General features: G+C 53.7%; 9 protein-coding genes across 9 annotated transcripts; 4 read left to right on the forward strand and 5 right to left on the reverse strand.

Moving 5' to 3' along the window:
* Positions 1-1,074: 1,074 nt before the first annotated feature.
* On the reverse strand, positions 1,075-2,025 carry W97_00494 (uncharacterized protein; the record flags this gene model as incomplete). The annotated part of the gene is made up of 2 exons (XM_007778408.1): positions 1,075-1,943; positions 1,989-2,025. 2 exons carry the CDS (start codon positions 2,023-2,025, stop codon positions 1,075-1,077), a joined length of 906 nt encoding a protein of 301 aa, XP_007776598.1.
* Positions 2,026-2,657: 632 nt separating this feature from the next.
* Positions 2,658-4,071, forward strand: W97_00495 (uncharacterized protein; the record flags this gene model as incomplete). Its single annotated transcript, XM_007778409.1, has 3 exons — positions 2,658-3,014; positions 3,068-3,287; positions 3,338-4,071. 3 exons carry the CDS (start codon positions 2,658-2,660, stop codon positions 4,069-4,071), a joined length of 1,311 nt encoding a protein of 436 aa, XP_007776599.1.
* A 1,333-nt stretch (positions 4,072-5,404) lies between these two features.
* Positions 5,405-12,227, forward strand: W97_00496 (uncharacterized protein; the record flags this gene model as incomplete). Its single annotated transcript, XM_007778410.1, has 7 exons — positions 5,405-5,691; positions 5,759-6,050; positions 6,109-6,630; positions 6,798-7,230; positions 7,295-7,917; positions 7,968-11,342; positions 11,403-12,227. 7 exons carry the CDS (start codon positions 5,405-5,407, stop codon positions 12,225-12,227), a joined length of 6,357 nt encoding a protein of 2,118 aa, XP_007776600.1.
* A 776-nt stretch (positions 12,228-13,003) lies between these two features.
* W97_00497 (uncharacterized protein) lies at positions 13,004-14,583 on the reverse strand (the record flags this gene model as incomplete). The annotated part of the gene is made up of 6 exons (XM_007778411.1): positions 13,004-13,796; positions 13,860-14,028; positions 14,083-14,126; positions 14,184-14,237; positions 14,295-14,412; positions 14,505-14,583. 6 exons carry the CDS (start codon positions 14,581-14,583, stop codon positions 13,004-13,006), a joined length of 1,257 nt encoding a protein of 418 aa, XP_007776601.1.
* A 1,918-nt stretch (positions 14,584-16,501) lies between these two features.
* W97_00498 (uncharacterized protein) lies at positions 16,502-17,494 on the forward strand (the record flags this gene model as incomplete). The annotated part of the gene is made up of 2 exons (XM_007778412.1): positions 16,502-16,561; positions 16,646-17,494. 2 exons carry the CDS (start codon positions 16,502-16,504, stop codon positions 17,492-17,494), a joined length of 909 nt encoding a protein of 302 aa, XP_007776602.1.
* Positions 17,495-17,622: 128 nt separating this feature from the next.
* On the reverse strand, positions 17,623-21,104 carry W97_00499 (uncharacterized protein; the record flags this gene model as incomplete). The annotated part of the gene is made up of 8 exons (XM_007778413.1): positions 17,623-17,835; positions 17,887-18,031; positions 18,085-18,170; positions 18,221-19,227; positions 19,299-19,509; positions 19,557-20,889; positions 20,937-21,015; positions 21,071-21,104. The coding sequence occupies 8 exons, from the start codon at positions 21,102-21,104 to the stop codon at positions 17,623-17,625; spliced, it is 3,108 nt and encodes a 1,035-aa protein (XP_007776603.1).
* A 487-nt stretch (positions 21,105-21,591) lies between these two features.
* Positions 21,592-23,995, reverse strand: W97_00500 (pre-mRNA-splicing factor cef1; the record flags this gene model as incomplete). The annotated part of the gene is made up of 2 exons (XM_007778414.1): positions 21,592-21,921; positions 21,977-23,995. The coding sequence occupies 2 exons, from the start codon at positions 23,993-23,995 to the stop codon at positions 21,592-21,594; spliced, it is 2,349 nt and encodes a 782-aa protein (XP_007776604.1).
* Positions 23,996-24,284: 289 nt separating this feature from the next.
* On the forward strand, positions 24,285-24,667 carry W97_00501 (uncharacterized protein; the record flags this gene model as incomplete). Its single annotated transcript, XM_007778415.1, has 2 exons — positions 24,285-24,425; positions 24,482-24,667. The coding sequence occupies 2 exons, from the start codon at positions 24,285-24,287 to the stop codon at positions 24,665-24,667; spliced, it is 327 nt and encodes a 108-aa protein (XP_007776605.1).
* A 362-nt stretch (positions 24,668-25,029) lies between these two features.
* Positions 25,030-26,266, reverse strand: W97_00502 (uncharacterized protein; the record flags this gene model as incomplete). The annotated part of the gene is made up of 2 exons (XM_007778416.1): positions 25,030-25,746; positions 25,808-26,266. 2 exons carry the CDS (start codon positions 26,264-26,266, stop codon positions 25,030-25,032), a joined length of 1,176 nt encoding a protein of 391 aa, XP_007776606.1.
* Positions 26,267-27,733: the final 1,467 nt, after the last annotated feature.

Genomic DNA, 27,733 nt, shown 5'->3' on the forward strand with positions numbered 1-27,733 from the left:
GTATGTATGGTGGACTGACGCTGGACTGCCTTCCTCGGATCGTTAGACAAGCTATGAATACAGCACATGCTCTGTATGTACGATTTAAATCTTGGTGTCCTCCGTCCTGTTCGCTTTTTTGCTCCCGGATGCCTGGCAAGATGTAACGCTCGATTGACTCTCCACTCGGTACCTGGACCCGAGTACTCGTATCAGGCTACTCAACATCCTCGCTGGTGGGGAAGAGTTGCAGGTGCCCTACATCAACGGAGCCAACACGCTCTGCCTTATCGGCGAGTAAGTCAGCAGATCGATGTAAGCTTATAGTCGCTTGCAAAAAGTGCGGCCGTTTGGAAAATAAACTTCATCCCACCCCCCCCTTGATTGTCAAAGACCAAAACCACGTTTACACAACCGTTCAACGCTTAGGATATAACTCAATACTCTTAAAAGATGCAGCACAGCTACAGCTATCTAATAGTTAATAGTTGCCTAGGTGCATAGTGCTACTATTCTTCTTAGTTTTTAAGATGTGCGATTTTATGGTGCACTTGATTTTCTATAAAAGCTCGCATGCTCGCGTGCGCGCTTTTAAAGAAAATTAAGTGCACTAAGCTGTCTACTATGTATCCCTTAAAATATATCTAGATGAAGACTAATATAGATAGGTATAGCTATAAGGAAGATATTTGAATGTGTCTAACTAAGGTAAAAGCATTGCGCATGCTTTGTGGAGTGATGCGCCTTAGAGGGGGGGGGTGGATGAAGTTCATTTCCAAACGGCCGCACTTTTTGCAAGCGACAGTAGTGCCCGCATGCCCGCAGAACCGGATCAAGCACCGGGGTGGGCGGTTGCGTGCTGCCAAAAGCAAGTGCAAACAGCGGGCTGGTTGGCAGGACCAGCATTTTTTTCACACATGCGAACACCGGCATCGCCTTATCGCGCTACTCCGGCGCGTAGGCGTGCATAGTCCCACGGGCTGCCTGAACGGGCGTCAATTACATCGCCGTGTATGGTCTAATGGTACATATCTAATAAAACACCGGACTCGGAAGAAACATGTCTCGGTCTTAGGAAGTAAAGCGCTGCAACGCTTAGACCACCATCCGCATCTTCAACATGTCCTTCTCCACAATTTCATCCTCCATTCCAAGCAATTCCTGCATATCCCAGTTGCAAGAGACGTATCTCCCTCTCAGCCACTCCCTTCTCTTCTGAGTCAAGTAGACAACGGTGTCAGACATCAATCGTGGAGTATCAACCAGCCTCTCTCTTAGAGGTGGTGGCGTCTTCCAGGCGAGGGCAGTCTTCACCGCACCAGGGTGCATGCAGCACGCGATCAATCCCCGCTCCCCGTACTCAGCATTGAGGAACTCCGTGAGGCGGAGCAGCGCGAACTTGGCTGTTTGGTAGGCGCTACCGCCCGGTGTGGACATCTGAGCGCCAATACTGGACAGATTCATCATCGTCTTCAGGCTCGAGTCGTCGGCGAGGATGAGCGGAAGCATGGCCTCCCAAACCATGAGTTGGCCCTTGATGTTGACCTCCCATGACTGCCACCAGTCCGCAATGTCGGCCTCTGCGATTGGGCGCCAGGTCTCCATGTAGCCTGCGTTGCTGACGAGAATGTCCAGCTTGTTGTTGAAGTGCGGCGTGATCTCTTCAACGACCTGCTGCACGCTTTCTGGGCTCAGCACGTCCATGATGACAGGGACGACTTTCGGGATCTCCCTTCCGGCAGAAGTAGCAGCCTCTTCGATTTCCTTGATGGCAAGATGGAGATCAGAACGCGCTCCGATGCCGACGATGGAGGCGCCGGCTTTTGCATAAGCGATCGCCATCGCCTTTCCGATACCTCTCGAAGCGCCGGTGAGGAAGACGTGTTTGCCAACTATGCCGGTGCTTTGCAGGGAATCGATGGCGGGATAGGTGTCATGGTGAATTGTGGGCGTGAAGTCGATGCCTTCGAATGTTAACGAAGCACATCTGGAGAACCTGACGTACTAACCCATATGGGCTGGCGGGCCCTGCTCATGACTACCCATATTGCGAGACTGGGGCGATTTTACTTGGAATGAGATGGTGCTATGTTATAGTTTTAGTCTTTTGAATCGCGACTGCGGTGTTGTTCTTAGCGGTGAGATAGCGGCGAAAAGGATGTCCATCTTATACTTAGTAGAGCCGCCAACTGGACGGCCTTCAGGCTGCTCTCGCTCTGAGCTCACAGACAATCTAGCGTTCGAGAACCATGGGCAGCTGTGTTTTAGCTGTTGACGTCATTGCTCGGTACTGTATTCGAAAGCGTACTGCCAAACTTGGGCCGGCGTTGAGGCTGGCGGCCGACATCTTCGTTGGGGCTGCGCCATCATCATCATGCTATCAACCGTTGTGGTTGATGTTCGTAAATCTGGGCGGTCCACCTCCTCGGTCACCGTCCAGGGGTCTCTCCGCCGGCTCACCGAGCGTGTCTTCCATCATTCAAATGCACGTGATAATAAGAACGTCTTTGGGGACGATCCCGAAACACGCAAATGAATGACCGAGTGTTGCTGATCATCGAACTGGCGCTGCAAAACGTCAAGTATAATATATCACTATTGACCGACCGCCTTCCATAGCTACCCAAAAAGCATTGCTCGAGATTTACGTTTCACGTATCACTACCTTAATCTTCATCATGGGATCCGTGCAGGAGAAGCCTTTTACAATCGCCATCGTGGGCGCCGGGCTCGGGGGCCTGAGCCTTGCGAGAGGTCTGCTGAGACGGGGTATCAAGTGCCAAGTATACGAAGCAGCTCCGGCGTTTGCAGAGATAGGCGCTGGCCTGAGCTTCGCTGTAAACTCCTTGAACGCATTGAAAGCAGTAGATCCAGCTTGCCACGAGATGTTCGTCAAGAGATGCAACGAAATGTCAGAAAAGAAAGACGTCTACATGACCTACAGAGATGGACAGGCGGACAACGCGGATCCTATCACCACTCTGTATTGTAAGGGCTCAGGTCAGCAAGCTGTGCATAGGACATTACTAGTCAAGGTGTGTTTTCCATCATGACTACCAAAGGCTGAGCAGTATCCTTACAATCATAGGACATGGTTACACTTATGCCGGAGGGCACTTTCCACATGAACAAGAGACTGCAGGACCTGGTTAAGGAACAATCAGGCGGATATACTTTGGTATTCCAAGACGGCACCAAAGTCGAGGCCGACGCTGTTGTTGGTGCAGATGGGATCAAGTCCAAAACTCGGCAGATCCTTTTAGGCGAAGACAACCCTGACGCTTACCCAAAGTACTCGGGAGAGTTCGGTACTATAGTGTGCCTCCGGACTGTGTGACGATTGACTGACAAAACACAGGGTATCGAAGCCTCATACCTATGGACGAGGCGTGCGAGGTCCTGGGAGACGACTTCGCCAAGAACGGGAATGTCAATGTGGCTCCTGGCGGATTGACCACAACCTACCCGGTGGAGAAAGGGAAGATGCTGAACATTGTCGCGGCACGCGATCAGCCAACGTGGGATAGCCCCGACTGGGTTGTCCCAGCAGATGAAGATACGGTCAAGGAAGAGTTCAAGGACTGCGGACCGAAGATGCAGCAAGTTGTGTCGTTGCTCAAGAAACCCCAAAAGTGGTCCCTCTGGCACCACCCCACAGCATCGACGTTTTACAGCGGCCGTCTTGCCATCATCGGAGATGCGGCGCACGCCTCTACGCCTCATCAAGGAGCTGGATGCGGCCAGGCCTTCGAGGATGCCCTCGTCATGTGCATGTTGTTGGCCCATAGCAGCGTGGAGACTGCAGACGACATCGAGCGCGCTTTTGCTGCGTATGACGCCATCCGCCGACCAAGGACACTGCGCGTAGTGGAAACCAGCAGGGAGAACGGTGAAGTGTGCATGATGAAGGGCGCAGACACCGGGGAAGACTTGGAGAAGATCAAGACCAATCTTGACGAGAGGTTCGAATGGATCTGGTATGAGAATCTGGAGAAGCAGGTCGATAAAGCGGTGCAAAAGCTGAAGCAGCTCAATGAGGGTACCTCTGATGCAGCGCTTCCGGTCTTGCCTCAGATGGTGGAGGCATCGTAGTTTCAACACTGCCTCTCGGCTTGTTACTGATCTTGTGGTTTCGACGATATCTGTATAACGTACTTTATAGACGGGACAAAAGCTCAAGGCAGATACAGCTGCGTTGTTCATGACACACATCCACCAGCCTTGAAGATGAAGGGGTGAAGTGAAGGTCCCGGGTTGATTAGTCAGAGTCCCGAAATGGCTTAGGTCGTCTGTGGCTCTTTGTGACCATCACGTTGACTTCCAATTGCGTAGACCTAACGATCGTATCTACTTCGTAGTGAGCTATTTGTCTGTCTTCAATACATTATGACCGTCTACAATCGAAACCCTCACACGATTCAAGCACCACCAAGGGCCTTGTTGGCGTTGTCGACGCGCCTCACTCAGGTGAAGCTTTAATCACGGCTCTCCACACTATCCCAGCCTAGTAACTAAACAAGACTTCAAGGCGAAGCATCGGAGAATTGGGGGCTCTCGCACTTACGTGATCGTGCGCATCTGCCAAATATCTCCTGCGGATAATTACGCGTTCGTGGACGTAGCAGATGTCGGCAACCGAACGGGGAGCGAAAACAAGACGCCATCGCCATCCATACTGGCAAGGCGATTGCATTCACACTTTCCGCCACCTCGCCCATGTTACTGTAGTCTCTTGCTGGGCCCTTCTCTACTGAGGGGCTCTCGCTACCTCGGCGAGCCGGTTCTGTGGAGCCGTCAGCCATGTGAGTTGTGCCATAGGTAGCACGTGCTTTGCTCTGGCGCCATGTTCGTTGCCGGCGAGTCGGGAATTGCTCCTCATCACTTCCTTCATTCACTCACCTTGGCTTGATCGAGCTTGGTCGAGTCTTGTATCAACTCAGTCTCTGCTCCACGCCAATCACGGGCCTGGCTGCTCTTCTCAACGTGCGCCACTGTAGTCTGTATCAGTCATATCGCTCACCGTGTTCGCCGCAAGGCAGACTCACCACTAGTCCCGGCTCTGTGTTCCTACGATTCCGGTAACCGTCTGAGCGGCTCATGGGCAGTCGAGTGTCAGATCACAAGGACCGAAGATGGCTTTGACAGCATTGAAGCACGCCCAGTGGTCTCTAACCTGGCACTCTAGCCGAGGGTGCCAACACTACCGCAGTAGGTTCTCTCTTTCTGCGATACTCTCTTAGTCTTCCTACGACGGTCGGTGGCCGATTCGTTGATCACCTTTACTCATCGGTTTTGTCCTAGTATGCTCCTCGTATGCATTATGACAACTTACCCAGGACTCGAAGACACTCGAAACAATAAAATAAGTCCCCCATCGTCGCAGTCTACTGAGTGCCCTATTCCTCTTACGACATAATCTTCGACTATGGTAGTGAATATCAGAGTCCTTCTCTTTGGAGATCAGTCGAAAGACGTATCTTCCGACCTGCGCGAACTTGTCTCGGTCAAGGACAATCCATTGCTCTTGTCATTCTTCGAAAAAGCATACATTACTCTGCGGGATGAGGTTGCTCGGGATCCGCGCACGGCGCGTGATTTGCCTGGTTTCACGAGCGTAGAGAATCTGCTATGGAGGTACTCTGAATCTGGAGTCCGGCACCCAGCAATCGAGAGTGCTCTGGCATGCATCTATCAGATTGCCAGTCTGTTAAGGTTCGTCACTTTCCTACCCGCTCCCGCCCCTGTTGCGCACCAGAACGTTGTGCTGATGCGTAGCCAGATACTTAGGCGATGGATCTGAAGAGTATCCGAGTGCAGAGAACACTCGACTTGTCGGGTCATGCACAGGCCTTCTTACGGCCGCAGCAGTCAGCTGCTCTCGCACATACCTTGACCTTGTCAACATGTCGGTCGAGATCCTAAAGATAGCATTCCGTGTTGGAGCGCAGGTTGCGGAGGCGGGTGACGAACTTGAGCAAACATCAACCAACTCGGCCAGCTGGTCTGCAATCTTTCCCGGTATTGACAAAGAAGCAGCCTTCATGGCTCACGAGGACTTCTGCACAACTCATGTAAGACAACTTATATTCTTTCTTCAGTGGCTGATACTTACGCGAGCTTAACAGTTAGGGCATTCCACCAGCAAGCGGGCTATTTGTGTCAGCAACCAGCTCGAACGCTGTGACCATTAGCGGTCCACCTCATATTCTGGACGAACTCATCAAATCCGGATCCACCAAATCAAATCGGCCGGTCCGACTTCCCATATATGGTCCCTACCATGCTCCACATTTCTACAACAATTCCTCTCTGGCTTCGATTCTAGAGTCCCTTTCACAAGACGCCGAGTCTTCGCGGACACCACGAATCCCCATCATATCCAACGACGGGCGAGATGTCTATCAGGTATCCAGTGTCGAGCAGCTACTGAAGGAAGTTCTTCAAGACATTCTCCTCAAACCTTTGAATTGGGAAAGGATTTGTGAGAATTGCGGCTTAAGCCTCCAGGCTGCCGGAGCTGAGCAAGGCCAGGTTGTCCCCATCGGGGCTAACAACGGCGCAAACAGCATGGTCAATGCTTTGAAGCAACATGGCGAGTTTCAAATATCTCTGGATGATCGGCGAGGAACAGAGCCGGACAAGTCTGATGGCGTGCCACCCACAGTAAGTCTATGCCGCCATCTGAGATTTTCTACCTATAGAGAAACACCCGCTCTGCCACCAGTTAGCACCATGATCCTCGTGCCTATTCGTACTTAGCTCTTCGGAAGCCTTTTATGAGTCGAAACTTATGGTGTATGCAGGGACGCCTCAGCCAGTCCAAGATTGCCATTGTCGGCATGTCTGGTCGATTTCCTGATGCTGCGAGTCCGAGTGCTTTCTGGGATCTTCTCAAGCAGGGACTCGATGTCCACCGAGAGATCCCTAAGGACCGGTTTGATGCACAGGCCCATGTAGATCCAACCGGGAAACAGAAGAATACGAGCCATACGCCCTTTGGATGCTTCATCGAGGATCCAGGTCTCTTCGATGCGCGATTCTTCAACATGAGTCCGAAAGAAGCAACGCAGACCGACCCTATGCACCGCCTAGCTCTCACAACGGCTTATGAGGCATTGGAGATGTCCGGTTACGTTCCCAACAGAACGCCCTCGACCATAGTTGATAGGATCGGCACGTTCTATGGGCAAACATCTGACGACTGGCGTGAAATCCAGGATGGACAGAATATCCAGACCTATTTTATCCCTGGTAATCCAATCTCTCTGTTGCTGCTATCGATTCAGTTACCAACCTGATTGCTGATACCCTGCAGGTGGCGTGAGAGCTTTCGCTCCTGGGCGCATCAACTACCACTTCAAATTTTCGGGACCGAGTTTTAGTGTCGATACCGCATGCTCCTCGAGTCTGGCTGCCATCAACATTGCTTGCAACTCGTTGTGGCAAGGTGATTGTGATACAGCCGTTGCCGGAGGTCTCAACGTCCTTACAAACCCCGATATCTTCGCCGGGCTTTCTCGAGGCCAATTCTTATCCAAAACCGGCAACTGTAAGACGTTCGATGATCAAGCTGATGGATACTGCCGTGGAGATGGAGTGGGCACCGTGATTCTAAAGAGACTCGAGGATGCTGAAGCGGATAAAGACCCTATCCTGGCAGTAATCCTAGGCACCGGAACGAACCATTCCGCTGAAGCTGTTTCAATTACACACCCCCATGCCGGAGCTCAGGAATACCTTTTCAAGAAGGTGCTCTCTGAGGCTTCCCTTGACCCTCATGATGTGAGTTACGTTGAGATGCACGGAACCGGCACGCAGGCAGGCGATGGGATTGAGATGAAGTCCGTACTTGGAGCATTCGCGCCTGAAAATCGGAAGCGAAGACCAGATCAACCACTTTACCTTGGGTCCGTGAAGTCCAACGTGGGACATGGCGAGGTAAGTCCACAAGCGTTCTGGTACTTGTTCACCGCTAAAGCATTCGACAGGCTGCTTCAGGTATCACCGCCCTGGTTAAGATTCTACTGATGCTCGACAACAATCTGATTCCACCTCATTGTGGAATCAAGACCAAGATAAATCACACGTTCCCTGATCTGGATGCCCGCAACGTTCACATCTCGTTGGGTGGATCAACTCCATGGCATCGACCGGAAGGGGGAAAACGTTCTTTATTTCTGAACAATTTTAGTGCCGCAGGCGGTAATACATCCCTCATCATGGAAGACGCGCCACTGTCGATTACCGGAAGTCAAGAAGATACCCGCTCGACAGCTGTCATTGCTGTTTCCGGCAAATGCAAGTCATCACTCATCGGCAATGTGGAGAATTTGATCCAGTACCTCTCGAAGAATCCATCAACGGATCTGTCAAATCTCTCATACACTACGACAGCTCGGCGTATTCACTACGCATACCGCGCTGCCGTTGCTGGCTCCGATTTGCCCGCGATCAAGGCAGCTCTGAAGAGATCAATCAGTTCCGAAATAACTTCAGTGTCTTCGTCAAAGCCCCCAGTCGTTTTCGCTTTCACCGGACAAGGGTCTCACTATTCGGCTATGGGGAAGACATTTTTTGACACCATTTCTCAGTTTAGATCAGACGTCCAGCGCTTCGATCTGCTTGTGCAGAGCCAAGGCTTCCCAAGTGTTTTGCCTTTGATTGACGGAAGTGCCGACATCGAGACTCTGGGTCCCCTGACTGTACAGCTTGGTGCAGTATGCGTTCAGATGGCTCTAGTTCGACTCTGGGAAACTTGGGGCATCAAGCCAGCTGTAGTCATCGGTTATAGTCTTGGCGAATACGCTGCGCTTTATGCCGCAGATGTTCTGTCTATCAGCGACACTATCTTTTTGGCCGGAACGAGGGCGAAGCTCCTGGAGACGCATTGCACAAAGCATACCCACGCTATGCTTGCTGTACCAGCCTCAACTTCAGACCTCGAGGGTACGATCGATGGAGACACGTTCGAGGTGGCTTGTGTCAACGGACCGAAGGCCACAGTGATCAGTGGGAAGTCTACAGATGTCGATCGCCTTCACGAAGACCTCACTTCTCAGGGCATGAAGTGCACTAAACTCGAAGTGCCATTTGCATTCCACTCGGCCCAAGTTGAACCTGCGCTGCAAGAGTTCGAAGCGGCTGCTGCTGGCGTAACCTTCAACAATCCAGACGTGCCGGTAATCTCGCCTCTCTTGAGTAGTGTGGTAACCGACAATCAAACCTTCAATGCCCCATACCTAGCGCGTCATTGCCGCCGAACGGTCAACTTCCTTGGCGGCCTACACGCTAAGGGAGCTGGGGCCATTGCCGACAACACTGTGTTCGTCGAGGTTGGCAGTCACCCAGTTTGCAGTGGCATGATCAAAGCTACACTAGGCTCAAGCACCACCGCCGTTCCTTCTCTACGGCGAGGCGAGGATGTCTGGAAAGTAATCAGCGGCAGCCTTTGCGCTTTGCATACTGCAGGGCTGGACATCAACTGGAACAGTTACCACCAAGACTTTTCCGGGTCCTCCAGGACTTTGCGTTTACCGACATACGCGTGGGACTCCAAGAACTATTGGATCGACTACACCAACAACTGGACCCTCACCAAGGGCGAGTTCCTCCGCGTGTCTGATGCTGAGAAGCAGCAAAAGAAGACGCTTTCAACGACATCAGTTCATCGCGTGGTGGAAGAGGAGTTCAAGGGCCAAGAGTGTACTGTTGTTACGGAGACCGATATCGCGCGTCCGGATCTTGAGGAAACGATCAAAGGGCATCTTGTCAATGGCTCTGCGCTATGCTCTAGCGCCGTCTACGCAGATATGGCCCTGACCATAGCAGACTACATTCACCGGCAATTTGAGCCTGAGAACGAAGATTTTGCGATGAATTGCTCGAGCATGGTGGTCGACAAACCGTTGGTTGCCAAATGCGGTGACACGCCTCAGCTACTTCGTACGTCTTCCACCGCGGACTTATCCCGGGAGCTCTGCGAAATCACTTTCTACAGTGCCAACGCAGAAGGAGAGAAGACGGTCGAACATGCCAAGTGTAAGGTCCAATATGGCGATGCCACCAGATGGTCGTCAGAATGGGCCCGGCAGAGATACCTCGTCCAGCCTCAGGTTGATCGTCTTTTACAGGGCGTGGAGAAGGGAAATTTGAGCAGACTTCGGCGGAAGATGGCTTACAAGCTCTTCTCCGCCCTTGTGGATTACCAAGATGTCTATAAGGGCATGGCAGAAGTTGTCCTTGACAGTCCGAACCGAGAGGGCACTGCCCGAGTCGAGCTGCCGATGGGCAAAAGCGAGGAATTTTTCGTGGCGCCGTACCACATTGACAGCCTCTGCCACCTTGCTGGGTTCATCATGAACGCCAACGATGAGCTAGATTCAACGAAGACTGTCTTCGTCAACCATGGGTGGGACTCTTTGCGATTTGCGGAGAAGCCATTACCACACAAGACGTACTACTCATATGTCAGGATGCAGCCCGCTAGCCCTGACTCAAAGGATTATGTAGGGGACGTCTACGTGTTCGACACCGACGGCAAGATCATAGGTCAGATCGGCGGACTTGAGTTCCAATTCCTTCCGAAACAAACTCTTGACCGAGTTCTACCCCCAGTTGGTGCTGCGAAATCCTCTGCTCGCGTGGCTACCACGAAAGCTGCGCCTAAACCTCAAAAGGCAGTTTCGAAGCCACCACCTAGGCCAAAAGCAGCTGTCACTGCCGCGTCACCGAGCGTCATGTCTCGGGCACTCGATATCATGGCCGAGGAAATCGGGGTCCCCGCTACCGAGCTTGCTGATGACAACGAGCTGAGCGCCCTTGGTATCGATTCACTGTTGAGTCTGACGATCTCTGGCAAGTTCCGCGAGATACTGGAGATCGAAGTGCCCTCAACATTGTTCGTGGATTGCCAGACCATCAAGGAAGTGAAGGACTTCTTTGCGCAACACAACTCTGCAGGCCCCGGAGAGATCGAAACCTCATCCTCCGACTCCGCAGAGATTTCAGGCACTACGACCCCCGCTAGTCAGGACTCTATGACTTCTCTATCTGAGATTGGAGACGAAGAGCCCACTAAAGGAGGAGACGATGTTACCGCTATCCGAGAGGCCATGTCAGAAGAGACTGGAGTCCCTCACTCAGATATTACCTCGTCGACGAAGTTGGCCGATATTGGGATTGACAGTTTAATGTCGTTACAAATCTTGGGCTCCCTCCGCGAAGAGCATGGGCTCGATCTTCCCCCAACTTTCTTTGGCGATCACCAGACCTTCGCCGACATCGAGAAAGCCCGCGGCGGGAGCGCGAAGCCAGCACTTCCTCCACAATCCGAAACGATGTCTACGGAACAAATAATCGCAGAGGTCACAGCTAAGGAGCTGACGGAATCGGTGATGAAGAAGCGGTCTCAGACTCCGTCTCAGGAGATCTCTCGCTCAAATCTCGGCCCGAACCCGCCCAGCGCCACGTCTGTACTCCTTCAAGGGTCTACAAAAACAGCGTCTCAGACGCTTTTCCTCTTTCCGGATGGCTCAGGCTCCGCTACCAGCTACGCCACTATCCCTCCCATAGCTCCAGACAATGTCGCGGTTGTGGGGCTGAACTGTCCTTTCATGAAAACGCCAACCTCCTTCAATTGCGGTATCGATGGCGTCGTATCGCTTTACCTCAATGAAATCCGACGCAGGCAGCCTCACGGACCATACGTCCTTGGTGGTTGGTCTGCGGGCGGTATCTGCGCTTATGAAGCATGTATGCAGCTTCAAGCCGTCGGGGAAACCGTGGAGAAATTGATCTTCTTTAACGTCCCCTGCCCCTTGCCGCCACAGGCTCTACCCTCGAGGCTCCATCAGTTCTTTGACACGATTGGCCTGCTTGGCCCTGAAGGGAAGGCGCCTAACTGGCTGGTACCGCATTTCGAGTCCAGTATTCGCAACCTGAGCGCTTACAGGCCTGCTGCCATGGATCCCTCAAAAGGCCCCATCCCAAAAACTTACACCATCATGGCTCAGGACGGTGTCTGCAGGTTTGACACTGACCCTCGTCCAGAAATGAGGCCGGAGGATCCCCCCCACATGAGATGGCTGCTCTTCAACCGCACGGACTTTGGTCCAATTGGATGGGAGGCGTTGTTGGGACAAGAGAACATTGTCTCGCTTGAGTCAATTGCTAACGCGAACCACTTCACCATGATGCGCGAGCCAGGAGTCAACGAGCTGCCCGCACGTATCAGGGAGGCCTTGAAATAAGGCATTCATGCAATGGTAAATGGGAAGGGTCACGAGATACGACGGTTGTTATGAGTTTCTTATGTTGTATCAATACCATTATACGCGACAAGTCTTGTCGCATAGCCTCTCAGTTCTGTATTCGTGGTTGTTTTTACTTGTCATGGGTAATTAGATTTAGATCTCGTCAATTCAGTTCATCTTTTCTAATCGTTCCGACACGCAGTCGCATGGGTGACAGAGATTGCTGGACTCGTCAATTGCCGGACTCCCGACTCACTCTGAAATCACCGAAGTCTATTGTATTCACCACGTTTCCAAAGAACTTTACTTTGGCCATTCCACCTCTAAGTATGGCTTGAACACGCTTATGGCACATTACACTATTAGGAGCTGCTTCTGGTCGTGACCTTTTTGAGCTGACTGAAGATCTATCCGTTTTTGAAGCCCGCCGATTTCTGTCACCGGGTGCCAACACACCTATGGACTTTGCGCCGCTAGCTCATTCTCTGAACATTTCGGGTCTGCCAAAGTAGGTAAACCTTCGAATTTCAAAGCGTACAGACTTGTATGATATCAATACGGAGTCATTACGTGTAGATGGCACGTTGTTGTCTAATCATCTAGGTACGACAGAGGCGATAATATCAATTGCAGTATTACAATCTGTAAGTGAAGTTCCGGACGTCCCCATGATGTGTCAATTTTCACCACTCGCGAGTAGCAGTCTAATGCAACGCCCGAAACGCCTGTGGAACGAGTACAGCAAGCATCATCCGCCCAGGCCCTTTCTGAATTCATAGATCATCTAGAGTGGTGCCCGGAAATGAGCCCTCATGAGTTGTCTCCATGCGGACCTTGGCTCTCGCTTGATACAATACGTCCATTACCCGCGACAAAGTATCCAGTGGGACATTCTCAAGTTCTATGGTCGTCCGGCTTATAGGTGTCGACATGCCAGTGGTCCTCCCGGATCGATCGGCCAAGGGGGCACTTGGAACAATCGGAAGGCTCTTCGAATGGGGCAACGACGGCGTGGCCACTCTCGGACCCGATATCGGCGCTGTTGCCGGAAGCATTCCTCTTGGGTTGTGTGGTGGAACCGACTGTGGAAGTAAATCGAAAGGATCCGAGGTAGAATTCATCGACATCGGAGCGGCCATCGGGCCAAAGTAATCGTCCTCCATTGTTGTCGCCTTGAAGTCTACTGGGAGTGAACGGGGCGGTGATAGTAGCAGGCTTTCCATCGGATCCGATCCCCCTCCTCCAGGAACAGGATTGTCTGTATCTACCGGTGGCATAGGTGGGTGCGGCGGGCCGAAGCTGCTTGGAGGAGGCAAGGACAGGAGTGACCAGAAGTTTGGGTCTTCTACGGCATTCGGGTTTCCCCGTTGCGGTGGACAAGAGCCACTACTGGTTGGACATTGTGGAGATGGTCCGGTTTCGTCGGTGAGTTCATCTTCACTCGAGTCAGAGTCATCTAGCATGCTCATACTCTCGCTCGCTGCGGTGTTTGGCATGTAGAATGCCGAGGAGCTGCCAGCGTTGGAGCCGATGGCCGCCAACGATCTCCTTTCCAACACGGCGTAACTAAATCAGTCAGCAAGTCGGGCAGAAGTATACCACTGCAAGCGTTGATGACGCCGAACGCACCGGTTTTTCAAGTCCAAATTTGAGCGACCAGGGAAGGATGTTTCTGCGATCCGCCTCCAGTCTCTGCCATGTATGGCAACTGCCGCCAGTAATCGGTTTTCTTCGTCCTCTTTCCACTCGCTGTGGTCGATGTTGGGAGCAAGGCTGTGAGTCCACCGCTTTGCGCACTCTGAGGCGTCGGTCAGTCCTGTGACAATAAGAACTAGGAAGTTACTGCACTCACGGTCTGCGTGGCGCGACCCAACCAACCTAGCCACCTGTACCCATCTGACCGAGTCAACAAAGCTTGGATAGAGCCTCCAGTATCACCAGGGTCTCACTTACCGTGTACCGCAGCTCTCGACGGCTTCTTGAAGTCGGATGTCCTTGTCTGGTTCCCTAATACACTTATTAATGAAGCCGGTCCACAAAGTTCAAGGAGCCAAGCGCTCTTACCAAGTGCCCTTCTTCACCGTCCCAGAAATCTTGGCCCATCTCTTTCGACAGTCCTTGTTTGTCCGTCCGGGAACTTTAGCGGCAACTCGGTTCCAGTCTCTCACTGCTCCCTCAGCCACTGATTCATTCGAATATGGTCAGCTTCGGCGTTCAACAGGGAGACAAAGGAGCCAAGATGAAGGTGAGAGTTGATGAAAGGGGAAAGCGTACGCTGATAACTTGCCTCTTCTCTCAAGGTCTGGTCTTCCGCAGATGTCCACCGTCTACGGATGCGTGCTGAAGTATTCATGCCAACGCGGAGACGGTCAAACTAGCGATATGTGTTGCTAGGCTATTCCAGACTGGATAGTGATTCTAAAAGGTCATTTCAAGGGACCGTTTCGAAACGGCCCGGTCCAGACAGCCTGGAGACGCCCCCAAACCCCATCCGTAAATGATTGGCATATTCTCGATGCCCGTTATCGGGAGGACGGGAAGGATTGCGATCGATTGAACAGTTTCAAGAGCCTCACTCGCTAAGAGCCAGCCTGTCGGAACAGCCTGTAGGCTGTACTGACCAACCACGTGGTCGATTCAGCCAGACGTATATCAAGGGTCCCATCCTCGGCAAACAGGGATGTCGATGCTCGCCTGCCTGGACCTGTTCGTGGCGCCCCCTTCGCGCCATCCCGTGCCGAAGGATGATGTCTCTCCACGTCGCGAAAGATTGGATGTCCCAACAAGGCCCCCCTCTGCATCCTCAACAGCAATGGTAGACATGCCGAGTCGAGAAAAGTCCTCAACTAGTCGCCAGTTGCGATCGACCAGCTGATAGTAGAGGGCCTATATGCTAGCTTATTGATAACCTGCCGCAGCGAATTGCACCACCACGTGGTTCGATCGGGATGCCTCGCGGGAACCAGTTTTCGGCAGCGTGGATACAACACAGAGTTATGTTTAGAGCACTCAGCGCATTAGGACATTTCTGCACCGGTCCTTGAAGGGGGTAGATAAGGGCTAGCCCTTGAGCAGAGTTGCCTATTTAGTCAATGTTCCCTCAAGGATTGACAATCCCTGAGGAATCCGTCCACTTGGGGGCTAGGACTTTGCCAAACCCGTCCACGAAATCATGGGCTGGCCTTTGAGTACCCTTCCAAGGATGGGTGCAAAAATGCTCTATTGCCGCAAGCAAGTCCCCAAGAGGCCGCTTATCTGCAAACCGCTCCCGTCCACGGAGGGCTGCGGGCACTTAGGAGCATCCCGCTTCCCCCCACTTGTGCCGTGCTCCACGGCAGATGCCTTGCTTTTGCCGCGTTGTGTACGGTGGTTGGAAGTCTGCCTTCAGCCTTACGCCCATTGACCGGAGATGGACACTCTATCCTGGCCAGCGGGATGTCTGCCCCACTGGTTGGAACGACTCGCTAGACGAGACCTCTAATGCAGCTCTACTGCAGCTACAAGCATAGACATGAAGCCTCACGCTTAATGTTGCGGGATTGGGCTACGTTAGGCGACCCGCCGTATGTGAACAAGTTCCAGACCGTGATATCGCCGAACACCCTCCGCACCAGAAGTCTACGCCCGTAGTAAAAACAAGCTCTACCACCCTGGTTAGAGCGTGCATGGGAACGTCTGCCACGCGAGCCTTGAAGGCCCATCCAGAATGTCCGTTGCCGCATCTTTGCTTGGGCTTTTCCAACACGAGATCCACAACCAAACTAGACTTACGATCTTGTCAACAGTGGAGCAACTAGACCAATTCCATGCAATAGAGAGTAAAGACGTCCATCAACTCACGTCTTCAATGCATAGATCACGTAAGGTGTTTCTGATCTATTGACTGTCCTTTTGGCTGTTCATCTCCAGGGATACGGAGAGCTTTCAACGCGGCAACCGTCATTTCGGATGGTCCTTGGCCTATTCTCGCCAGTGAGCCGAATGTCTCCAACAGGCGCTTATCAGAACCTCGATATTTCCTGTACTATTTAAGCTTGTGGTCGAAGGTTGGCACAGCTTTGCCACTATCCAAAGACCATGATTTGCCGGATTGAGCGCGTACAGACTGCTCAAGTCTGAGACAGCGCCATCATGCCCAAAAGTAATCTTGACGTTTCCGGGGAGAGCGGGAAGCAGCCATAATTTTTCCGACGCTCGGATCGGGCAGCCCCGTCATCAACATATCTCTTGGGCCTCACCACCAAACCATCTCCCACCACCCTCCCACTCCAATGCAATCGCCCGTCCACCCACCAGCATGGGTTGAAAGCCCCTACATCCGCTCGCTGCTGGTACATCCCCCTTATTCCCTCTCCTCACTTGGCCTCCCTCTCAATCCTACCAGCAACAGCAGCAACAACAACTAACGACCCCAGGCAGGCGGCCTAGCAGGCACCAGCGTCGACCTCTCCCTCTACCCCATCGACACCCTAAAAACCCGCCTCCAGTCCTCCGCCGGCTTCGCCGCATCCGGCGGCTTCAAAGGCGTCTACCGCGGCGTAGGCTCTGCGGTCGTCGGATCCGCCCCCGGGGCCGCACTCTTCTTCGTCACGTACGATGGCGTGAAGCGGTTTTTCGCTGCCCGGGAGCAGGCGAGGACGCTGCGGACTGCGGACGGGCGGAAGTACAAGGGACAGGGGAGCGGAGGTGTGCTGGGGAATGAGGCATTGGGCCACATGCTCGCGGCCAGCTTGGGGGAGGTCGCGGCATGTGCGGTTAGAGTCCCGACGGAGGTTGTGAAGCAGCGCGCGCAGGCGCTCCAGCACCCGTCGTCGCTGTCTGCACTCACGCATATTCTCTCGCTGCGACACACGCACGGTCTCGCGACAGTGTGGGCGGAGCTGTACCGCGGGTGGGGCATCACCATCATGCGCGAGGTGCCCTTCACTGTTATACAGTTTCCGCTCTGGGAAGCGCTTAGATCATGGCGACGGCAGCAGCGGGGTGATGGCATTGTGTCAGGGACGGACTCGGCGGTGCTGGGCGCGGCTAGTGGAGCGGTCGCGGCGGGGTTCACGACGCCGCTGGATGTGCTGAAGACACGGATGATGCTGTCGCGGGAGAAGGTGGGAGCGGGGGCGCTTATGGCAAGGATACTGAGGGAGAACGGGCCCAGTGCCTTCTTTGCTGGTATTGGTCCTAGGATCTTTTGGATCAGCGCCGGTGGGGCCATCTTCTTGGGAAGTTATCAGTGGGCTAGTAATGTTCTAGGGGGCGCGGCATGAATCGTATCGAGGGCACGTATAAGCTTGTAGCATGGACTGAGGATTGTACAAATCTGTACTCTATGTATAGAGCCACACTCGTATGGTGTGGTATCGCATTGTAGACTATCCAAGAGTAGATACACAAATCAGCCGCGCTGGCTTTTAGTAGACGATCCGGCCGACATCCTTCTATCCGACTCCGTGCTGCTCCGAACAGGGTAATACCGCGGACCCAAGACTTGCGCAGGAGGCTGCCGAATCTCCTTCCGCCCATTCGCTTTGTAGTACAGCACCACATCTTGGCCGCCTCGCCATATATGTGTCCGTATTGCGGCGAGAGTCGTTGTAGGTGATATGAGCTTTGGACAGCATCAGCAGACGATTCAAGACCCAGTTATAGTTCAACTCACATGATTCTGGCAGTAAAGCTCGAGGTACTCTTCAGGCTTCATCGGGTTGGGTTCTGGATCTTCGGACGGGGGTTCTATCCGCTCGGCGATATATGCCAGGATCTTCCGAGCCCGTAGCATGCGGTTTGCATTCAATCGGTTATTACTGCAGTACGATTAGAGACGACAGTAACTCAACAAATCAAGCATGCTACTCACCCGTCAGTCGAGATTGGCGGCAATAGGCCCTGGAATGGCTCTAGGATAAACGAGACCTTAACAATCTCTTTCAGGGGGATGTGGTTCTGCGACGTTTCAGCAAATACTCAGGAGACAGGTTGTCCGTGACACTCACCCGCAGTACCACGTCACCCAGCCACATGGGCGCCACCTTTTCAATCAAATCAGCCTGCGAACCCAACGTGCCCACCTTGCCCTCGAACAGATCCGCCACGCCGCCCGCCTCCGGCCTATCCTCTTGTATCAAGATCGTCGTCGCCAACGGCGGCTTAAGCACAGGTGTCTCATTCGGCAAGCTCGGCGTGATACCCGATACCAGGGTCTGCGCGCCCGCCTGTAGCTGATCCTCGTAGCCGTGCCGTATACGCTGGACAGTACCGAAGAAGTTATCCTCGATGACCCGCTCCTCTGTCTTGGAAGATGTCGAAGCCGAGTCGGTGTCGGATTTCTCCTCTACAACGACGGTCTTCGCTGCTTCGGCGGTTTGTGTGCGGCCGAGCTTCTTCATTGTGCCCATGCCGAAGGACATGTTCTTGGGCATGTTCATGCGGAACTTGCCGAAGACGCCTTCTTTGGCTGGAGTTTCCTTTTCGCCGTCTGTTGGTGACTGAGGTACGGCGTCTGTCCCGTCGACAGTCGCTGAGTGGCCGTTTGTCACGCCCGGTGTGGTCGGCGGCTGAGGGTGCGATGTAGGAGCGGTGGAGAAGTAGTCGCCTGGCCGATCGGACGAGTTTCCCCGCGAGTGGCTTTGTTGTGTTGTCGTCCGTTCCAGCGAGGGCCCTTCCTCGGCGGTTGGAGACAGCATAACTGGATGTTGACCACTGTGGCCCACGAGAGGGGCGATGGCGGGCGTTGCGAGGCCGATAGCAAGACCTGGCGTCTGCAGCGGCAGATGGAAGCTGTTGGTCGGTCGTAGCGTGGAAGCGGACGTTGGCCCTGACCATGGATCTTGCCAACCGTTCATATTGGAGTTGGGGAGCTGAATACTATTCGGAGCGCCTGGGCGTGAGAGACCCTGAGTTCCCTCGCGGAGAAGTTTTTGCCTGTAGGCCTCGTCTCGCTTGATCTCTTCATCGATCAGATTTGAAAAGAGGTATCGCAGTATCCATTTACCGAGATTTACTGGGAGGTGTTAGTGACCTAAACGCTGTCATGCTGCGAACCATGGCGGCGAGGTGTCGCAAAGTACTTACTCCGCTGATCTTCGCGGAAATCAATCTTCTCCTCCAGTTGCAGCTCATCAGCATACATCTCAGCATCAAAGCAATAATTCTCTTCCAGCACGCACGTCAAACTTCCAGTGCGTGTGTCTACAGCACACCAGTGCGCAACGGTCTCCGTAGTATTGACTTCGGGGGCAACATCCTCAAGATGACGCTTGCCAAATTTTTTAACCGGAATACACTAATGTTTTGTGAGCTGGTTCTTCCGGTGGTCGGGTTGCCACATACCTGTAAGAGGTCCCACAATTCGACTTCCCCGGCCGTATCTAGTGTCAGCACTCTTCTCCGATCGTTCAGTAACACGTGCTTGATGAGACCGTTCTGTCCTTCGATGGAATGATCCGGCAAATCGTTGAACGGTACGGCAGCGCCAATGTCTGGTCCAGCAAAGGCGTTCGATGACTTGCGCGCAGTGGAGAGAGTATAGTTTGTCGAGGTTTCTTCATCCCGAAACGGGAAAGGCGATGCATTTGACAGTCTCAGTATACAATTGCGAGGAATCTGTTTCTTGACGATGCCGTTTGGTTGACTGCCAGATGACTGGTATTGTGGCGGAGGCGCAGACGGGGAGGACATCTTTGATCTTATAGTTCCAATGCTGGCACGGTGCCACCTGTAACTTTCTTGCGTCTGTATGTCTAGCTCGGTATCGACATCCTTCCAGCGGTTGATGCTAGAGCTAGAAGTAGCTGTCCAGATGTAGTCGCCGGCTGCGATAACTTTGTTGACTCCCCCGTGTTCTTGCGAAACAGCGACCGATAGTCCCTCGTCCATCTCAATGCAATTGCGGACGTCGGTCTTGGCCACTAAACCCGATCGGTCACTGGAGTAAAAAACGGAGAGCTGGGGATGGTCCGAGTATAGAGACCATACGCTCTCATTGTGCATGGTCAGGGTGTACATGCATCTGCCGGCTGTCATAGACCAGACTTTGACCGTCTGGTCCGACGACGCGGTCATGATCGTGTCTTCATCCTGCGCGATCAGCACATCCCGGATGTTGTCCGTGTGCCCGACAAACTTCGTGACGCGCTTCCCAGACCGCGAGTCCCAGACTCGGACTATACTCTCCGGCCCGCCGCTTGCAATTATGGACCCGGTAACGCCCAGCGCATAGACTGATCCCTTGGCCGTGTTCTCATCTTCGCCCACCGCAATCTCAAGTTTCTTGCCACGTCCATTGAGATCCCACAAACATATCTTCCTGTCCAGTCCTCCTGATGCGACCCAATTCGCATGGGGACCCGGTGAAGCTATGCACTTGACGTAGTCGCTATGAAGGCCAATGGTCTGCGGAGGGAGGACGTCCTGTGCGGCGGGTCTCCAGACCTTGACTGTAACGTCTGATGAAGCTGAGACCAACGCCTCGTTGTTCTGTACCAACGCGATATCATTGATCCAGTGCGTATGCGCCTGGACTTGCTGCCGGAATACGGTAGAAGACCGCTTCGCTGCCGGGTCCTCAGAAGCCGCATGTCGGTCGTGGAACGGGTCGTCGTCTTTCGCAAGGTCAAGGTTGAGGTCCCAGGCGCATATGACGCCGTCTCTGCCTCCGGAGTATCTGGTAATGATTAGTGATGGTCCTCGCGGCGCATGGAGAATACGGACAGTATTCCGTATTGCGGATCTACCGCTAAGCCATTGACGCCGAGTCTATGTCCGCCGGCGGAGTTTGCGAGCGGTAGGACTGCGATATTCGTTCAGTATGCTGTGGGGGCACATGAAGCAAGGGCGCTCCAAACCATAGCTGATGCGCTGCCGTGCCTTGCGGGCCATGCCACCCGATTATCGGCTGCTTGACATGTGTCTTGGATTATGGATTTTGGTCGGCAGATACGAAGGTGATGAAGGGTTATGAAATTGAAGATCAGAGCTGGCATTCGGGAAGAGATCGCATCTCATTGTGGCCTGGCCGCATGGTCAATCACCAGCAGCGGACGGGCTAAGCTTAGCTCCGGCCGGAGTTGGGCCATGGACGAAGTCTTCATGTGGGGTACTCGAGGATAAGTACAAGTAACCAGAGTCAGAATTGTTGCAACCTTGAGAAGGCGAGAGGCACGGAGGATTGTCTTTGAGCAAGAAGCGACACAGTACTGACGATTTAACCAAGATGTCGGATGTTCGAGGCATCAATACAAAGTTCCAGGGCTCTGCCCGAGAACGCTAAGAAACTGTCCCTGAAAAGACCCCGCATTTATGCATATGGCATGCCTGGGGCAGAGAACTCTCCAACGTTGAGCTGAATACTAATACAAGTCGACTCTCAATGGTACCCATTGACCGTCGTCTGGAGCCCATCGAGCTCCTCCCTCCGTACCCTGTACAAGTCCTGCGCCTCCCGCTCCCTTCGACTGACAAACGCAACCTCATCCCTCAGCGCCTCCAATCGGCTGGGTATTGCTGCTTCCTCTGAGATCTGGGCGGTCCGCGCGGTATCCAAGCTGATCCTCGCCCTCTCTAAGGCTTCCGCTGCATCGACGATCTTCTGCCGTAACGTTTTCGCTCGTGCCTGATAGCCCCCTAAGTGCAGCGCAAGCTTCTTCTCGACCTTCTGCCCTTGCTCTGCGGCTTTCTCGATATTGTCTTGGATGTTCTGATGCAGTGTCAGTAGACGTTCTTGGCATAAAGGCCTGTCCAGGGCAACTCACGTCAAAGGCCTCCGTCATCAACTGGTGTGTGTCGACTTCGTCCTCGCCATACCCAGCTAAGCCAGGCAGCTGCGACGAATCATGTAGGTCAACCCACGCCTTCTCCAACCCTTCCACATCTTTTCTTGCCTCAGCCGCGGACAGCTCCAAAGCGATCTCCATTCGAGCGCGGTCTAGGACGTCATCCTGGAAGACCTCAACGGGTCTTGATCCTCCTTTGACCCTGCCCCCTCCAAACTTCAGGACGTCGTTCGTGACTAAAACCGCCACTTCCTGAGCAATCGCACTTTCCGTAGAGTCTGATATATCCGAAGCGTTCTTCAGCATGGCATCGATGTCGACCGCTGATGGCCGAGGTAGGGCTCTCTGTACGCTCTGCGTCTGGCGCTTAAACTCCGCCCTCTCAGCAGCTTCCCTGATAGCTTGATTTCGCCTATCGCGCTCAGCGGCATCTTCTGCACTCAGCTGGACCTGTGAGGGTTCTTGCTGTTCCTCCGGGAGTTCAAGCTCCCACTCAGTCTCCTTGGGTCTCGGAAGTGATGCGAGTTGGCCTTTTAAGCTATTCCGGACAGCATTCTCTCGTAGTCTAATGTCGCGAGGCGTCTGTCCCACCAGCTGCATCCCATCCTCCTGATTCAGGTGGAAGTTGTCCCTTGGTGTCCGTAGAGGGGTCGCTCCGGGTCCGCGCATCGGGGTTGCTCCAATACCATTGACACCGGTTTGGCGGAAGGGCGTTGCCATCGGATTCGGGGTCGAGAGCTGCTGCCGACTTGGCGCGGCACCCTCGTAGCCAGTCGACGCAGCGCCTTCGTGCATGGGGGTGTTTTCTCCTCCGAGCAGCGCAGACTGTGTTTCCGTCCGAGCACGGGCATTGCGGATCTCGTTGGCTACCCTATCCTCCTCTTGCGGCGCCCTCGGTGTTCGGATAGGAGTGCTTCCAACGATGCCAGAATAGTTCCCGATTAAACCCCTCGTTGCCTCGTTTTCGCTGCTGCCGGCCAGTTGACTCGCACGCTCGCCTGCCATACCCATTTTCACAATATCCTCTAACTCCCCCTCGCCAACTTGTGGTGCCGGCAGATTTAGTGCCCTTCTCTTGCTGCTTTGTTCTGCCTCCCGTATCTTCTGCATCTGACCTGCCTTTGCTGCTGCCGCAAAGCTAGCCGAAGGCCCGCCCTTATCACCTTTCCTCCTCTTGCGATCGTCACTATCGTCCTCCTGGTCGCCCTTGCGCTTGATAGCAAGTTGCTGTTTCCGAGGATCAAAAGCTTGTCTTGACCGTTCATTCTGCGCCTCCTCATCCTGAGTGTCGTAGAAGCCTGGCGCAGGCGCCTTCTCGAACGGTACGTCGGCGTTATAGTCCATCTGCCCCGGCTTCCGCTGGGTGATTCTGATATTGATGCCCGCATTCTTGAGCTCACGGCGTTTCTGCAGCACAGCTAAGCGTCTTGACTCTTCCAGCTGCCTCTCCCTTGCTTTCCGCTTCGCCTTCTTGCCCTGCGTATTAGCCAGCCGCGCCCGCGCCTCACTCAGCATCTCCTTCTCGTCCTCATCCAGATCGATCGTGTCCGGGCGAGCAGGCTTGCTTTCCGGATCCGGGTCCAGCTCCCCGGGCCTCAGCTTCCTCACATCCTCTGCACTCGGCGCCGCCGTCTCCCCTCCAGCCGGTCCGCCCAGCCCCAGCTCATCATCCTCCCTCGCCTCCGCCTCGTCTAGTAGCTTCTGGTATCGCTCGAGACACTGTGTCGCGGTGCGGCCGACGATGGGGGCGATGGTCCGCCATTGCGTGGGCATCAGCTTGGCGAGGTGCAGAAGCTTTTCATCCTCCTCCTTCGACCACTCGATCTTGCGGATCGAGGGATCCAGCCACTCTTGCCATCGTGCTTTGCATTGTTTGGGTGTTTTGCGCGCGAGGAGGGAGGACACGCGCGCCCATTGGTTTAGGCCGTATTTGGAGACGGAGGCTTTTAGAATCTCGTCTTCGATGTTCGTCCAGACACCGCCTTTGACGACGGGCATGATGGGCGTGAGATGCGAGGAGGGTAGGTTCGAGAGGATGATCGGTGCGACTGCGATGGGATGTTGCGAATGCTGCGGATAATATGAATACAGGGGGTTGCGGAGGGAGCGGTGGTCTATTCTGGGTAGAAGTTCGGCGATGCTGAACTCTTGGCGCGAACTGCTCGGTCTTCCACGTCACGTGAGCATCCCGCGTCCCTGCACACATCGTCATCGCATCTTGAACCGCTTCCAGCTTCGACGGCAACGATGTGATATCTCACTCCCAAACCCTTCCACATACTTCACAATGGCCTTGAGGCCGAGGCTGCCAACATCGATACTATTCAGCGCCTCATCATCGCTGGTCACGCGACCTCTACCTCGCGCCGCCATCGCCAGATTCGCCTCCTCCGGCTCCAAGCAGCCCAGTCCGCAAGACCAGCCGAAGGTAAGCCGCTCGCCACAAGCGCCCTAGTAGACACAATATGCTCACAACCGGTCCAGGACTCCAAAGCCCCACAATCCGAACAATCGAAAAAGAGAAAGACCCAGGCCGAGCTCGACGAGGAACTGCGGTTAAAGATGTTAGATCTAGCAGGCGATGGAGGGGAATCTGGCATTGAATACGAGGATGGCCAGCCCGTGGCGATGAAGAGAAGTGTCAAGAACAACATGTTCCGGTACATATGATGGGGTACATTGACCATGGCATAAGGCATCTGGGCGAGGAGAGGGCATATCGAAGCATTGGGAGTGGCGCTGTAACTCTCTGGTATCTTTGGTATGGAGTGGTGACTGTGAGCGATGCGAATGGATACTTGAAGACTTGAAGTGCTCATCAGACCGTCTCATCGCCCTTCGCCTCGACAACAACGGGTGCGATACATGAGGATGCTTACATATGGGCTGCTTGCAATTCGCCCTGCAGTCACGTGCTTGTCCAAAGATTCTCTCACCGCGCGTCTATCTACGCGTATAGAACCGCGTCTTTTGCCAACACAGGTCTAAAACTAAACAGGCAACATCATCATAGACCCCCAAAGAAGCTTATTTCAACACCACCCATACTTCTCGTTACCCAGCCAAGTCACCATATCACCTACGTGTCCTCCATTTACAGGCTGGTTCCCATACCACATCAAGCTGGCAATGCTCTCCGCGTCCCGATGCACGACTTCGGCTCCTGGCTCAAGCAGCTGGGCAGCGGCGACTGTTACCTTAGCGGGATTCCAAGTCTCAACCTCCGCCATGTGCCACTTGGCCGCCTCGCTCTGTGCCATAGCCAGAAGCGCTGCAATCGCTGGAGCGTTGCTGAGGTCGTCCTCCGATCCTGCATCGTCCTCAACGACCAATCGAAGTATATGCAGAACGTTGCCTTTGCTCTGCTGCGGATCACTGTTGGCCCATACCCTAGTCCAGTAGCACCAGATGCGTTTGCCACTTTCGTTGCCTACGGCGGCTCCTTTGATGGTAGGAGTCTTTCCGTATAGCTCGTTGGCTACGAATTCTTCGCGGGCGTGGTGCCACCGGATGGTCTCGATGTCTGGAATCATGGCAACGGCCGTTTTGCCGCCAGATGCTAGGCCATTCATCTTCTTCCGGAGAAGCTGTTCATCAATGCTGCATAGCTCCGCTAGATCTGAAGCGTACAATGGCCGAGCTTCCGGAAGATTATGCGGCTTCATCGAACCGTTTACAGGTTTTTCTGCGGCGTGCACAGAGATGTGAGACGAATCAAACGGCTCCCATCCGTGTGCGGCGTAGAATTGCTGTACCGGGTCACGTGTCAGCCGTTGCTCAGTCGCTCTGATTACACTGAGATCCACCTACTTTGCCAATATCAGAGTACAGCACAGAGAACAAGCACTCAACCCCCTCCGCCTGCCACGTCTGTAGTTTGTTCCCCAGCTCCTTCATCATCCGGGCAGCGTATCCCCTGCGCCTAAACTCAGGCGGGCAAAAAACACTGCCGATTCCATGACACAACACGTCCTTGACGGTGCCATCCTGCGCTAACAACGCCCTCTTGCGCAGTGTCTCGCATCCGGAGAGGACGGAGCGCTTTTCGGCGGCGGTGTCGACGAGTGCCCACCACGTGATGCCGCCGTCTCTGGTGAGTTCTTGCTGGGCGAGGTGGTCTTCGCGGCGGAGGTAGGCTTCGATTGATAAAGCACCTCTCCAGGAGGCGCCGTTTTTGATGGACTGCTGGACTAGCTCTTGCTCTGTTGGGTGTACTAGGGCGAGGGTGGGGGAGGTGCTGTCTGGGAGGTCTGATTGATGTGAACCCATTTTGAGGTTTTTGGGGGAAGGAGTTGAGTAGTGATGATGATTTGTTGCAAGATCTGGAGCCTTGCAGTAGATTTGTGAAATTCGGAGGCTTGGAGTAGATTTACGAGATTTGGAGTTTTGATGTGGAGATGCCTGTGAGTGATTTCGACCGCATGCGGAAATCGTTGAGTTTGGAGGCCAACAATGCTTTATGTATCTAGCACAGGTCGTTGTTTGTCCCACCAAAGGATGAATGACCATGAACTAGCGCTCACCGTGGCACCTTCGAAGACTGACAACATGAAGTCGCAGGAACGTGGCCCGACGCAACCCGTAGGGAGCCGTGGAAAGTCTTATCGTGTGTCAGGATGTTTCCCCTAACGTCAAGGCGACTCGAGGTGTTCCCCTAACGTCAAGACGTAGCGAGGTGGATCGCGGAGTGCGGAACAATCACGGAGATGCGAACCGCAGTTACCACATCGCCAGCTGCGAGAGAGCCAATGCTAATGATCATACCGGCGCTCTAAACCGCCAGGAATTCCGAGTTTCCTACTATTCAGGATTTATGGCTGCTGGACTTGTAGCTAAGCGGCCTTGAGCGTCCTGTGGCCGGATTGGTGGCAAGTGTAGGAAAATGCTCGTCTCTGGGGTTGCGATATTCTTCACGAACGCAGGATGACTCTGCACGTCTCCTGCAGTCTCTTCCACATCGAGACCATGCAGTCTTGTGATTATAAAACAAGAGCTCCGAGCTGAAGGATGAATCTCCGGATCAACCGAGCTGATGGCCGGCGCCCAAATAGGCAAAGTCGCTGCCTTGTGAAGCTCCAGATTCCATCGTGGGGCAGGGGTGCTGCAGCCCCCTTTCGAACGTCGGAAGGCTTGCGTCTTACTACGTGACAACAACACCGGCGGTCCTCATGGCACAACACGGGACCAGCCAGGCATTCACGGTGCGTGCAGCTTCGGCCTGAAGCGCCTTGGCCAAGAAGAATTCGAGTCAGGTCAGCTTCGCAAGTTCAGCCGCATGCTCGCAGGGCATTTGAAATTATCTACAACGTCGGAGAGTTCGCCCAAGGGAACAAGTTCTGGTTGTGCGTCCTCTACAAGAATCTGGTTTCCTTTTTGAAGCTCTCTAGGTGAATGATCCACAGAAGAAACCGGGTAACTCGTCCCATCATAGTTCACTAGAAGGGTTCTACTCAGCTTAGGTCGCTCGGTCGCTTGCCTGTACCTTGGTTGTGATTCACAATCCATTATTCTTCTACCGAGGGCGATGCACATTAGAACTTTGCGCAATCTGGCCCTTACTTTCATCGCACTGCTATAAATCTCAGTTCCGCACTCTCTTCGATCTCGCATCTGTGCTACCAGCCCAATTGTCATTCCCGATACTGTGGTTATATCAATTTGTTAGTTCGAAAAATCCACCAGCAGTCCATCCGCAGTCAGACAGACGCTTCACCATCCGTTTCATTGCTGCCTCCT

Source organism: Coniosporium apollinis (genome assembly GCF_000281105.1).
Source record: "Coniosporium apollinis CBS 100218 chromosome Unknown supercont1.2, whole genome shotgun sequence".
In the NCBI taxonomy this organism is placed as follows: domain Eukaryota; kingdom Fungi; phylum Ascomycota; class Dothideomycetes; genus Coniosporium; species Coniosporium apollinis.